At 38.9% G+C, this 14,467-nt stretch overlaps 1 protein-coding gene across 1 annotated transcript in view; it reads left to right on the forward strand.

Moving 5' to 3' along the window:
* The window catches only part of DEPDC1B (DEP domain containing 1B), an 83,936-nt gene that overhangs the window by 25,478 nt on the left and 43,991 nt on the right, over positions 1 to 14,467 (forward strand). Inside the window, exon 3 of the mRNA XM_040622245.1 lies at positions 11,010 to 11,145. Within this exon, the coding sequence (XP_040478179.1) occupies positions 11,010 to 11,145 (136 nt within the window). The remainder of the gene's footprint in view (positions 1 to 11,009; positions 11,146 to 14,467) is intronic.

A 14,467-nucleotide genomic window follows, 5' to 3' on the forward strand; every position in this document is an offset into this window, starting at 1 on the left:
AAAAAAAAAAAAAAAAAGAAATCAGTTACATTTCTATACACGAACAATGAGACTGAAGAAAGAGAAATTAAGGAATTGATTCCATTTATAATAGCACTGAAAACCATAAGATATCTCAGAATTAACCAGAGAGGTAAGGGATCTATATTCTAGAAACTACAGAACACCGATGAAAGACATTGAAGAAGACACAAAAAGATGGAAAAACATTCCATGCTTATGGATCGGAAGAATAAACATAGCTTAAAATGTCTATGCTACCCAGAGCAATCTACACTTTCAATGCCATCCCAATCAAAATACCAATGACATTTTTCAAAGAGCTGGAACAAACAAGCCTAAAATTTGTGTGGAACCAGAAAAGACCCCGCATCACCAAGGAAATGTTGAAAAGGAAAAACAAAGCTGGGAGCATTATGTTGCCGGATTTCAAGGTATACTACAAAGCTGTGATCACCAAGACAGCATGGTACTGGCACAAAAACAGACACATAGACCAATGGAACAGAATAGAGAACCCAGATATGGACCCTCGGCTCTATGGCCAACTAATCTTTGACAAAGCAGGAAAAAACATCCAGTGGAAAAAAGACGGTCTCTTCAATAAATGGTGCTGGGAAAATTGGACAGCTACGTGCAAAAGAATGAAACTTGATCACTGTCTCACACCATACACAAAGATAAACTCCAAATGGATGAAAGACCTTGATGTGAGACAGGAATCCATCAAAATCCTAGAGGAGAACATAGGCTGCAACCTCTACGACATTGGCCATAGCAACTTTTTTGATGACACATCTCCAAAGGCAAGAGAAACAAATGAAAAAATGAACTTGTGGGACTTCATCAAGATAAAAAGCTTCTGCACAGCCAAGGAAACAGTAAAAAAAAATTAAGAGGCAGCCCATGGAATGGGAGAAGATATTTGCAAATGACACTACAGATAAAAGACTGGTATCCAAGATCTACAAAGAACTTCTCAAAAATCAATACAGGAGAAACAATCAAATCAAAAAATGGGCAGAAGATATGAACAGACACTTTTCCAATGAAGACATACAAATGGCTAATGGACACATGAAAAAATATTCAAAATCATTAGCCATCAGAGAAATTCAAATTAAAACCACACTGAGATACCACCTTACGCCAGTTAGAATGGCAAAAATTGACAAGGCAAGAAACAACAAATGTTGGAGAGGATGTGGAGAAAGGGGAACCCTCTTACACTTGGTGGGAGTGCAAGTTAGTACAGCCACTTTGGAATACAGTGTGGAGATCCCTTAAAAAGTTAAAAATAGAGCTACCCTATGACCCAGCCATTGCACTACTGGGTATTTATCCCATAGATACAGACGTAGTGAAGAGAAGGGCCATATGCACCCCAATGTTCATAGCAGCATTGTCCACAATAGCTAAATTGTGGAAGGAGCCGAGATGCTCTTCAACAGACGAATGGATAAAGAAGATGTGGTCCATATATATATAATGGAATATTACTCAGCCATCAGAACAATTACCCAACATTTGCAGCAACATGGATGGAACTGGAGGAGATTATGCTAAGTGAAATAAGTCAAGCAGAGAAAGACAATTATCATATGGTTTCACTCATTTATGGAATGTAAGAAATAGCAGGAAGATCGGTAGGAGAAGGAAGGGAAGAATGAAGGGGGAGTAAACAGAAGGGGGAACGAACCACGAAAGACTATGGACTCTGGGAAACAAACTGAGGGCTTCAGAGGGGAGGGGGGTGGGGGATTGGGATAGGCCGGTGATGGGTATGAAGGAGGGCACATATTGCATGGAGTACTGGGTGTTATACGCAAACAATGAATCATGGAACACTACATCAAAAACTAATGACTTACTGTATGGTGACTAACGTAACATAATAAAAAATAAAATAAAAAAATAAGATATAATAAAATCTAGTTTGTCTGATATAAGGATTGCTACTCCAGCTTGCTTTTTTTTTTTTTTTTTTTTTAAAGATTTTATTTATTTATGTGACAGAGAGACAGCCAGCGAGAGAGGGAACACAGCAGGGGGAGTGGGAGAGGAAGAAGCAGGCTCATAGCCGAGGAGCCCGATGTGGGACTCGATCCCAGTACGCCGGGATCACGCCCTGAGCCGAAGGCAGATGCTTTAACGACTGCACTACCCAGGCGCCCCGCTACTCCAGCTTTCTTTTGACATCGTTAGCATGATAAATGGTTCCCTACCCCCTCATTTTCAATCTGGAGAAGTCTTAAATGAGTCTCTTATTAGCAGCATATTGGTTGTTTTGTTTTTTTTTTTAATCTGTTCTGATACCCTGTGTCTTTTGATTGGAGCGTTGAATACATTTACATTTATAGTAATTATTGACAGATATTAATTTAGTCCCATTGTATTACCTGTAAATTCACTGTTCCTGTAGATTGTCTTTGTTCCTTTCTAGTCCTTGTTGCTTTTGATATCTCTTTTCCACTAAAACAGTCCCTTTTAGTATTTGTTGCAGGGCTGGTTTAGTTTTCATGAACTCCTTTAGTTTTTGCTTGTCTTGGAAACTTTTTATCTTGCTTTCTATTCTGAATGACAGCCTTGCTGGGTATAGTATTCTTGGCTGCATATTTTTCCCACTTAGCATGTTGAGTATATCATGTCATTTCTTTCTGGCCTGCCAAGTTTCTGTGGACAGATCTGCTGCTAACCTTGTGTGTCTGCTCTTGTAGGTGAAGGACCTTTTGTCCCTAGTTGCTTTCAGAATTATCTGTTTATCTTGGTACTTTGCAAGTTTGATTGTTACATGTCTTGGTGTTGATCTGTTTTTGTTGATTTCGAGGAATGTTTTCTGTGCCTTTTGGATTTGAATGCTTGTTTTCTTCCCCACATTAGGGAAGTTCTCAGCTATAATTTGTTCAAATAAATCTTCTACCCCCTTTTCCTTCTCTTCTTCTGGGACTCCTATGATATGGATATTATTGCTCTTTGTGTAATTGCTGAGTTCCTTATGTATATTTGTGATCTAATAGTCTTCTTTCCCTCTTCAGCTTATTTTCCATAATTTTATCTTCTGTATCACCTGTCCGTTCCTCTGGTTCTTCCATCCTCATATGATTACATCCAGTTTTGCATCTTAGTATATTTTTTATTTCAGCCTGACAAATTTTTAGGTCTTTTATCTCTGCAGCCAGGGTTTCTCTGGTGTCTTCTATGCTGCTTTCAAGCTAAGCTAGTATTCTTATGACTGTTGTTCTAAATTCTTGTTCAGATATATTGCTTGTATCTGTTTTGAGCAAATCCCAGGCTGTGATTTCTTCTTGATCTTTCTTTTGGGGAGAATTCCTCCATCTTGTCATTATGTCTGGGTTTCTGTCTTTTGCATATTATGAAAGTTATGTTTCCTGCTCCTGAGAGTAGTACTGTATTAAGAAGGGGTCATAGACTGTCCAGGGCCTGGCAATTAGAAATACTAGAAGTGTTTCTAGTGTATGCTGTGTGCCCTCTGCTGTTGTGTTTTGGCTGCTCTTTCCCAGAAGTCAGTCCTTTGCAGAGTTCCTCCTTCCTTGCAGTGGGGAGTATTTCGACCTTTAACTAGGTGTGCATTGATTTGTTTAAGATAGTCTGATTAAAATAAAAAAAAAAAAAGAAAAAGAAAGCCTGATCTAAGAAAAAAGGAAACAAAAAAGTATAAGCCTGAATCTGAAGAAAAAGAAGGAAGGAAAAAAGAGAAAAGTGAAAAAAAAAAGAGCCTGATCTGAAAAATGAGAAAAGAAACAAAAAAACGACAAATGAACACAAAACTATAAGACTGATTCCAAAGAAAAAAGAAAAAAATACAAAAATTCAAAATACAAAATACAAGAAAAAAGGAAAGGAAGAAACCTGGTCCTACTTCCACCAGAACTGAAGCTGATGCTTTGGAGCAGTCTATGATCAGCAGACTTGGTACATGCAGGGGCATGGCGGGGTGTGGGGTGGAGTGGGGAGCTGTTTTGGGCTTCTGAAGCAGAGGCCCAGCGCCTTGGCTCATGGTCAGACCTGCCCTAGTAAAGATGCCCCTGCTGGGCACATTGGGACAAGATTTGGTGTAAGCGACTCCAGCCTCCACTAGAGGCTGCTGTGCTTTCTGTGAAGTCCCACTGTGCAGGTGGGTGTGGGTGGGGGTGGTGGATGATGGTGAGGGAGGGAGGGGAACTCGTGGTAGCCACTGTTCAGGAGACCCTCCCAGAAAAACAAACAATCTCCCCTCCAGTGTCTCAGGCTTCCGTCAGATCCCTGCCCTAACCTCTCTGTGGCCAGTGGCACAGTTTTCCCTGTGTTTTATCTTTGGCTTGGGGGCTGGGAATCAAAACTCCGTATCATAAGGACCGGGCAGATGCAGACCTGCTCCCCTCCCCTGGAGGAGAGCCTTGTGGGCTGTGCCAGGCACTGTTCTGTCCCGGAAAAGCATTGGCTCGGCGCTCATATGGTGGCTGGAGTCTGGTGAGCACAGCGAAATGCCATGACCTGGTTTTCTGCCCCCTGCGTGCGCCTCTGTCCCCTGTTGGTGAAGAGCTGCTCAGTGCCTCCCCAGGGGCCTTCTGTCCTTGGAGAGGCAGAATACCCTCTTCCAAATGTACTCCAGGAAGGAAGCTATCTGTCCTCGTGTGACCCAGGGAATCCCTTCACCAGGGCCGATTGTGCAAACCTTCCATGCTGCTCTCTTCTCCCCCATCTCCCTCTCCCCCTGACTTCTTTCCATGGAAAGGGCTCCCTCCCCTCCCTGGCACTGTGGATTTTTCTCTCCCGCCAAGTGCTGGCTCTGAACCTCACATCTGCCATGTTCTCTCCAATTGTGCTGATTGTTTTCTTAATCCTCAGATCGATTCCCCAGTTGTTCAAAATAATTTGTTGTTTATCAGCTGTGTTTGAGGAAGGAGACTGGCTCAGGGTCACTCCGCCATCTTGACTCCTTCTCTGCTAATGAAATCTTTATTCATGTGGAATAAGCAACGATTTCTGAGCTCAGAGAGGTCAAGACTTCCTTAGTTTGGCAACTCTTTTCCAGCTTTTTCTTTTATTCTCCTTCCCTCAGACACTTTATGTTCCTGATACATCTTCAAGCACTTTAGTGAAATGTAATCATTTGCAGCTTTTCAGTATTTCTGTGGTAAGGTATTCTCTACCATCCCTGGTCTTGAACAATATGTTGAGTGGGTACAGAGCCCGATGGAACCCAGCAGATTGCTGGGTTTGCCCAACCCAGGGGTTTCTTGGGAACCAGTCTCAGAGAGGTCAGCTTCTATGATAATCACTCTCAGCCTGGCTTTTCTTCTGCAGAGGCTTAGGTTTAGGCAAGGAGGCAGGCTGGCAACAGCTGTAGATGCTGCAGATTTCTGCTGATGCTAAACAATTTTAGCGTATATTGTGGGAAGAACTTTGTCTTTGCATTGTGTCATTATGACTCAAATTTATTAAGATTTATAAGCTGTTTTCCTTGCCATTTAGATACCCGAGAGTATTTTTTATTGATTGATTAGGTAATAAAGTCTAATTTGTTTCAAGTAAATTCATCAGTGAATAGTAATTTTGGAATGGTTTATATTATTTTATTAAAGATCTTATTTTTAAGTAATCTCTACACCCAGCATAGGGCTCAGGCTTACAACCCTGAGATCAAGAGTCACATGCTCCATTGACTGAGCCAGCCAGTTGCCCAGGAATGGTTTATTTTTAATTGCTTTTTTTCCAACCAAAATTTGGCAATAGAGGTGGCAGTACAAGACCTGGATTGTTGTGTTGGATGATTAGCTGTGGTTGATTCCTTTTCTGGTCTCATTTTATTCAGTGTACAACAAGATCATTTCTAAGGGACTTCATAATTTTGGAATCCATGATCATAATGTTAGGATTTAACTTAGAATTCTAAAAGCAAAGACAATTGTAGTCCACTAGAGGGAGCTCTGCTCTTTTTAAATGTTCTCATTTGTATTTAAAAATTTATCTCCTACAAGAGTGTATACACTTTATCTGAACAATTTATATAAGAATAGAAAGTGAATACCTGTTTACTGACAATTTGCGTCTTCTCCAAGAGGTCATCAATATTCTGCCTTCTGTGTTAATCATTTCCTTGCTTCTCTTTATTGTTTTAATACTTAATGCTTGTATCCTTAAACAGTGTTTTGTTTTGGCTTCTGAATATTTTTCTCTGTTTTGATCTTTATATAACAGGTATCAAAGAGTATGTATTCTTCTCTGACTTGTTCTTTTATTTCTCATGATTTTTGAGATTCATCCATGTCGATGTGTAAATGGTTATGGAATTTTCTCAGCTACTTTATATTCTGTCAGTATAGCACAGTTCCATTTATGTGTTCCCCTCCCACTGGCGATTTGGGTTGCTTTCGGTTCTTTGCTTTTATAAACAATGCTGCCATGAGCATTTATGGACCTGTCGCCTTTTGCACACATGTAAGAGTTTCTTTAGGCTACCCAGAGTTACACAGAGTGCAATTAGTTTAGAGGATATTGCACGTTCAATTACTAGGTAACGCTAAACTGTTTTCCATAGTGGCTACACTAAGTTTTATATTTGATATTGACCGACTTAATTTTTTTGCCAATCTGGTAAGTGTGAGATGCTTGTGATGTTATTTGATTACTCGTGGATCAAGTGTCTTTTGTATGTTTATTCATCATTTCTGTTTCCATATCTGGAGATGCCTGATTCATGTCTTTGGCCTTCTTCTATAGGATTTTTTTTCTTATAAATGTTTAGGAGTTTAGAAATATATATTCTGGATATTAATCCTTTTGTCAATTATTTGGATTGCAAAGATCTCGTATTTTTTTCATTTTATTTATGGTGTCTTGACAAGCAGAGAAGTTTTTTTTATTTTAAAGTAAGTGAATGTGTTGATCTTTTTTTTTTTTTACACTTTGTGGTTTTTGTATCTTGCTTAACCAGAGTTCTTTCATTACTGAAAGTCAGAGATATTTTCTTATACCATATTCTTAATTTTATGGTTTTACCTACAATTTTTATTCATGGAATAAATTGAGATTGTTCTGGTTTTCTATTTCTGAAAAACAACCTACCTCAAACATTAGTGGCTTAAAGCATTTTATTCTGCTCATGGTTTTTGTGTCAAGAATTTAGAAAGAGCTCATCTGGCAGTTTGCCCATTATCCATAAGGCACCAGTTGGGCTACAAAATTCACTTTCAAGATGACTTCTCTGCTCAGAGATGTGGTTGGTGCCTCTATGCTTCTTGGCCCCTCTCTCTTTTTTACCTGAGGTTTGGTCCTCTAACACTTCTTCACATGGGTTATGCTTTTTGTGACATGATGGTCTTAGGGTGGTCACTATCCTTACTTGGTGGCTGGCTTCCAACCATTCTTGGTCATGTCCCAAGAATGAGCATCCCAAAATCAAGTATTTCCAATAGGCAAGAAGAGAAAACTGCCAGCAGCTAAGAACTATGCCTAGAATTGCTAAAGTGTCCCTTCTCCCGTATTCTATTTGTCGAAGCAGTCACAGGGATTGCTCACATTTAAGGAGGGTAGAGAAATAATCTCATCCTGTTGAGTTTTTGACCTCATCAAAGTCATGTTGGGGAAGAGTCACCTTGGGGAAGGCAGGGCAATACAGTTGGTGGCCATCCTTTCAGAATGCATTCTGGCTACAACGTCGTTCATTTGCAAACTACACTCATCTCCTACATCAGGACTCCTCAAATATATCCCATTATGGCGTCACATAAAGCGATCACAGGCCCATAGCATTTCTAAAATGTAGTTGAACATATCTGCCATTGCTTCATTAGGGCACAGTTCTGCGTCCTGTCAGATTCTGCATGGCTCCTGGCTCCTCCTCCTGGAGTCTTGGTTCTGCACACTTAGTCATTTTTCCTTTTCCATAAGAGATGGCCCATGTTTGCAGGGAAATATCTTTCTCATATACTTCCTGGTTATTTGAAGCTTGAGATTCTTGAATGTTTTTTGCATTTTCAACTGTTAGCTTTTTAGTCCAAGTGGATGGTGATTCTGCTAGTATTACTATCTTAAAAATGCTGTGGCTTTTCTGTGAATTTTATTGTGGCTTATTCTATTAGACAAAAGTCACACATATGTCTTTGAAACAGGCTCTTTTCTCCCTGGGCTGCTTATGAGTCTGCTGTGGTCCAACACCTTCAAGACTGTTAAGCTCTTAGTTTAACCAAGATGCTCTGTGAGGCACTGCCTTCAATCTTTTTGAGGTTATAGTTAAAGTCTTTTTTTTTTTTTTTAAAGATTTATTTATTTATTTAGAGAGAGAGAATGCACACGTGAGTGGTGGGTGGAGCAGAGGCAAAGGGAGAGAGAGAATCTTCAAGCAGGCTCCCTGCTGAGTGCAGAGCCTAATGTGGGGCTCTATCTCAGGACCCTGAGGTCATGACCTGAGCTGAAATAGAAGTTGGCTGCTTAGCCAACTGAGCCACCCAGGAGCCTCAGTAAAAGTCTTTTACAGCCACACATGACTGTCCTGAGACCATGTTTTACTAGAAACATCTTGAATTTAATGCTGGTTGTAAGGCCATTTTTACTTTAAGGACTTTTGTTGGGGTTGAGATTTGGGGTTGAGAAATTGTTTTTTTTTTTTTTAATCAATACAAAAATCTTTTGTATTTCCTCTAAATTCTGGTTAAAAACTGAAGTGGTCCTGGATGCCTGGGTGGCTCAGTCGGTTAAGCATCTGCCTTCGGCTCAGGTCATGATCCTGGGGTCCTGGGATCCAGTCCTGCATTGGGCTCCTTGCTCAGCAGGGAGACTGCTTCTCCTTCTGCCTGCCACTTGCCCTGCTTGTGCTCTTCTCTCTGTGGCAAATAAATGAAAGAAATCTTAAAAAAAAAAACAAAAAACAAAAAAAACCCTGAAGTGGTCCTTTTTTAGTTTATCTCTGTCTATGCATACCTTATTATAGAGGCTAAAAGAAACCAGTTGGCTTTTTCAGCATTCATTCTGGAAAACTCCTTTTCCCAGATCTACCTTTTGTGTTTTCCATGTTGCTGCAGAGACAGTTTTGACGGAAATTGGTCCCTTTATTTGACAAATGAATCAACTTTGACTTAGAGACACTGTTACTTTCCAGAGGATACACAGACTGTTCCTGAGAGGATTAGGGCTGGAACTCAGGTCAGATTTTCACACTTCAGGTGAAGGAGTTGGGAGGCGAAGCAGCTGGGGGTTGGTGGTGGGCTGGGGGTAGGGATGGTGTTGAATTTTTTTTTTTTTTTTTTTATGTTCTTCACATGACTTTATTGTAGAGGAGAATACAAAATCGATGGTGTTGAATTTTTAAAGAACTGAGAGATGGGTGACTGTGAATTCCTCGGATATGTTTGCACCATTCTATGTGTATGTGAATGTGAGAGTGTGTGTGTGTACCCAAGTGTGTGCATACGTGCAGTGAGACTTCTGTTGTGATTGTTGGCTTCTTCCAAATAGGATTGGACTTCTGTAAGCCAGCCTTCACTTAAGAAGCAGAATAACTTCCACTGGCTTTAGAGATTTATTTAATTTGTATTTTGGAATTGTTTGGAACTACCTGCCTTGGCAACTTGATTTAAAAATTTAAGCTTTCAGGGGCGCCTGGGTGGCACAGCGGTTAAGCGTCTGCCTTCGGCTCAGGGCGTGATCCCGGCGTTATGGGATCGAGCCCCACATCAGGCTCTTCTGCTGTGAGCCTGCTTCTTCCTCTCCCACTCCCCCTGCTTGTGTTCCCTCTCTCGCTGGCTGTCTCTATCTCCGTCGAATAAATAAATAAAATCTTTAAAAAAAAATTTAAGCTTTCAGTTTATTTATCTTTAACTCGATTTAATGATTTCATTTTTTTCACACTGACTTTTCAAATACAGTGTAGTTATTGGATATTCTTTTCAGAGAAGATGAAACTAGACTTCTCTTCATTAGCCATCCTTTTTCAAGTCTATTGTGACTATTTTTGAAATGTTCTTCCATAGTGCTTATTGTATGTGATTCTCCTTATTCACCTCAATACAAACTTTTTTGTACACCACAGACATTTTAACAGTTCTTTATTTCTGTATGCATTTAAGAATAAGATCTGTGTCATTTATTTGGATTATTTTTCCTGTGGGTATCATGGATAAGATTTTAAACCTTTATTTTGACTTAAATAAATAAAAAGTAAACTACCTACTAACTTCTACGTCAACATTAAGGAGAGTTTTTGTGTTACCTTTTAGGCAGTGCAATCTATCTAACAGAAGAAGACCCTCTGAGGAAAATGTGTATTTAACTACCTTTCTGTTGTTCTTCATCAGACATGGTCTAGACTAGTTTAAAGAGAGTTAGATTGTATTTAGGCTTCTCTGTGTTAGTCCAAGGAGTGATGGTGCCAATGCCTCAGAGAGGTAGGGACAGAGCAGGGTATAAAAAGGCAGGAGAAGGACATTGGGCAGCTCTCACCTCCTCTAAGACTAAGGCTTCCATCTCATTGTGAAGTGTTCCATACTCAAGGGAAAGAGGATTGTATTTGAAATAGTTATAAAAATGAATAGTAGGCTAAAAGATTCTTGTGATGATATACTCTTCCTCAGCAAGTATCACCGAGGATTAGTCTGTCCATAATTTCTGTTTGCATATGTACCATCTATAAATTTTGGAGAGAGTTGTAAGGCAGTAAGGATTTCGAGCTGGGTGAAAGAAATGGCTTGCCCTAGCAGCCCGTTAAGAACATTTCTAATTGTGAAAATCATTTGATAAGACAATATGTTCTATTTATTTCATAATGTGTCACATGTTCGGTTCCTGTTTTTCTTCATAAATATTTATCTGATAGGCATAATAAATGAATATTGAAAAAATCCTATGTTGGGTACGGTGAGACACGTGATAATTTGAGCATGACCTCATTTATTATCTGAGGTTTGGAATTATTTTATAAATTCTCAAGGATACAAGAAATGGAAACTATTGTTAAAATATCTTTGTCTCCCATTGACTGCAATACTAGAGATTTCCTTCTTGGTTTTTAGATTTCCTCCTTCCTCACCCCTGAAACCATATCCAAAGAAACCTGCATACCAAAAGGATGTTATTAAATTTCCAGAATGGAATGACCCCCCACCAGGCACTTCACAGGAGAACATCCCAGTGAGGCCAGTCGTGATGGTAAGTGTGTTGCTAAAAGCCGGCAGGGAGGTGGTGGTGGTGGAGTGGGGTGGTGCTGGTGGTGGCTGGGGGCGGGGCTAGCAGCCTCCAGAAGTAGGAAGTGGTCTGCAAACCACTAGCCTGTCTGCTTCTTTCTATGAACAATGGTGTGAAAGTTCTTTAAAAAAATATCTTATGTGTCAATAGCTGAGAGAACAGTAACAAGGAAAGATTAGCCATTGGACTTTTCCCTCTTGTCTGTTGACATTTTTATCAAATACATGGTAGGCATTTTCATAGGTTCAGACCAAACAGGTTTCTGTGTCAGCTCCGTTATAATCTCCTTTTCTCCTGTGCTCTAGAAATTACTCTTCTCCCTCTTTGTATCTTCTTGAATTTTGTTCTACTACAAGTTGAGAGTGAGAAGGTTGGGGTGTGAAGTATTGTGGAATGACCCCTAATAGATGAACGAAGGTAGATTCTGCTAGTTTGGGGAAACCTAAGCTTATTGTAGAATAATTTTTCTGCATACCTTTTCCTTAAAACATTCCCAGTAGAAGACTACCATGATTAAGACAATGCTAAAAAATAAAATACAGAGAAAAACTTTTATATGGCAGTTTTTAAGAATTGTACTCACACCTGTATTTTAAATTAATCTAGTCTGATAGATGTCCAATTCATACTTTTATTTGCAAAAATGTGATGGAAACATTTTTAGGCAATTTAATTAAAAGAAAAAGCATTTTTTTTCTAAACAGATTGTATTCTCAGTTTGAAGAGAATAATAGTTAAGAAGCTTAGGCTTTGGGATGCATGGGTGGCTCAGTCGGTTAAGCATCTGCCTTTAGCTCAGGTCATGATCCCAGGGTCCTGAGATCCAGTCCTGCATTGGGCTCTCTGCTCAGCAGGGGGTCTGCTTCTCCCTCTCCCTCTGTCTCTTTCTGCACTGCTCATTCTCACTCTCTCTCTCAAATAAATAAAATCTAAAAATAAAAAATGAAGCTTAGGCTTTATCAAAGATAATTCAAGAAAAAGAGTGGTGCCAATGACAGAAATAGGGACTCCATAGGGTTTGCAGGTTTGCAGGATGGTGATGAATTTGGTTTTAAATATGTCTGATGATATGGGACTCCTGGGTAGTTCAGTTGTTAAGCGTCTGCCTTTGGCTCAGGGTGTGATCCCAGGGTCCTGGGATCGAGCCCCACATCAGGCTCCTCCTCTGGGAGCCTGCTTCTTCCTCTCCCACTCCCCCTACTTATGTTCCCTCTCTTGCTGGCTGTCTCTCTCTGTGTCAAATAGATAAATAAAATCTTAAAAAAAAATTAATATGTTTGGTGATAAACATGGCCTGTATTAAATGGAGGTGTCTCATAGGCAGATGGAGATAATGATCCTGGAACTTAAAGGCAACATCATATTTGGAAGTCATTAATTTATTCATTCAACAAATATTTATTGAGTGTCTGCTGTGTACCATGCATTGTGTTAGGCTCCACAGATACAGTAATATGTGATACAATTTGAACTGTGAAAAGGCTCATAGTGTAATGAAGCATACAATATAAAAATAGAGAATTAGAAAACAAAGTAGAACTACTTTGGGTATTTGAGGACTTTTAATTCATTCCTAATGAGGAATACTTACTTAAGGTCTAGTTGATAGTTCCCATGCCAGAGAAAGGTAAAATGTAAGCTCCATGAGATCAGGAACATTTTTTTTTTGAACATATGCATTTAAACATGTAATATGACCCCTTTGGTAGAGTGGTTATTCAACAGGTATTTTTTTTTCATCATAAGGTCATCTAGTTTTGTTTGTACAAAAGAGATAAAATCCTGTATTAAATTAATATGTATTTATGTCATTGATATAGTAACTTCCCTTTTCTATTCCACTTGGTTCTATGAAGTTCTAATATCCCCGGTGTCATCTGTAGAACCAAGTACTCATTAACACTCTTTAATGCTCCAGTGACAATGACTTGTATCTTCTGTTTTCATTTTCTAATTTTCCAGGAGCCCTAAAGTGGTATACCAATGTCCTAGACTCATCAACCGTTTCTCCTAAAGCTCATCATTTCCCTCGTCATCTGTACCTGTGTTTGTTTTGATACTTGTGTCTTGTTCTTCCCTCTTAAATGAAATGGGAGAGGTTTGAGCTCCCTGCATTGTAATTCCAGCAAAGCTTTGGCTGCTGCTTCTTGAGCAATGTCCGAAGGAAGAATGGCAGAGCAGGATCTGTTTCCCCATTTGGGCCTTGATGTGGGTTTTAGAACGATGGGGTTAATAGTCAACAAAGAAACCGTTCATCTTTCTTAAAGAACTTTAGCTCATCATTCATTTCTTCTATTTTACTTTCCCTGTTTCTATCTTTGCTTCCTCTTTGCTTGTTGGTTTTTGTTTTTGTTTTTGTTTTATCCAGTCTTTTCTCTTGCTTCACCATTTATACAAATAAAGAAAATAAAATAATAAAATAAAACTGTTGTGTTTGCTGAGGGGCAGTACAGTGTGGAAAGTAAGATATTGGACTCTGGAGCCAGCCTACTGGGTTTGGATCTTGGCTCCTCCATTTACTAGCATTTGAGCTTGTTTCTCTGTTTTATTCATTGTGTTTGTGTCTCAGTTTTCTTAATGGTGAAACTGGGATGATAATAATACCCTCTGGGGCAGGCTTGTTGTGAGAATCAGGTGAGTTCATATTTGTAAAGTGCTTAGAATGGCAGCTGCCACACAGGTGTTCAGCAACTGTTAGTTACTATTGCTATTATTAATTTATTTAATAGAATTGTTTTCAGGAAGAGAAAAAGGAAAATAAATTACCCATGATATCATCCAGAGAGAATTAATATTAACATTTTTGTGGTGTATCCTTTTTTCCATACAAATTTTTAACACAAAAATGAGATCATGTTGAGTGTTTCATAGCCTGTTCTTCACTTAGAACAGTGTGCTTAGCTTATTTTTTCATGTTATTAGACATTTGACATCATATTTAATATCTGCCTCTTGTCTAATATGAAAGTTATGTATTTTACTTATCCAGTCCTTTACTGTTAGATGTATACTGTGTTTCCAGTTTTTTAGGAAACAATGTAATGAGCAATCTCTTTACAGATAAATAGTTGAATATATCCATGGTATTTCTTTTTTATTTTTTTTAAAGAATTAATTAATTAATTGAGAGAGCATTTCTTTTTAATTCAGTAATTCTCCAAAAACAAAATCACAAAACAACTTTCTGTTTTTCCAAATTTATAAGATTTTTCTATAATGATACTTTTGTAAAAAAACTATTATAGAGAATCTTTGTAAATGATAGTTGTGCTGTGGAGCTCTTGTT

The sequence above is a fragment of the Ursus maritimus genome, unplaced genomic scaffold (genome assembly GCF_017311325.1).
Source record: "Ursus maritimus isolate PB19 unplaced genomic scaffold, ASM1731132v1 scaffold_5, whole genome shotgun sequence".
NCBI classification, from domain to species: Eukaryota; Metazoa; Chordata; class Mammalia; order Carnivora; family Ursidae; genus Ursus; species Ursus maritimus.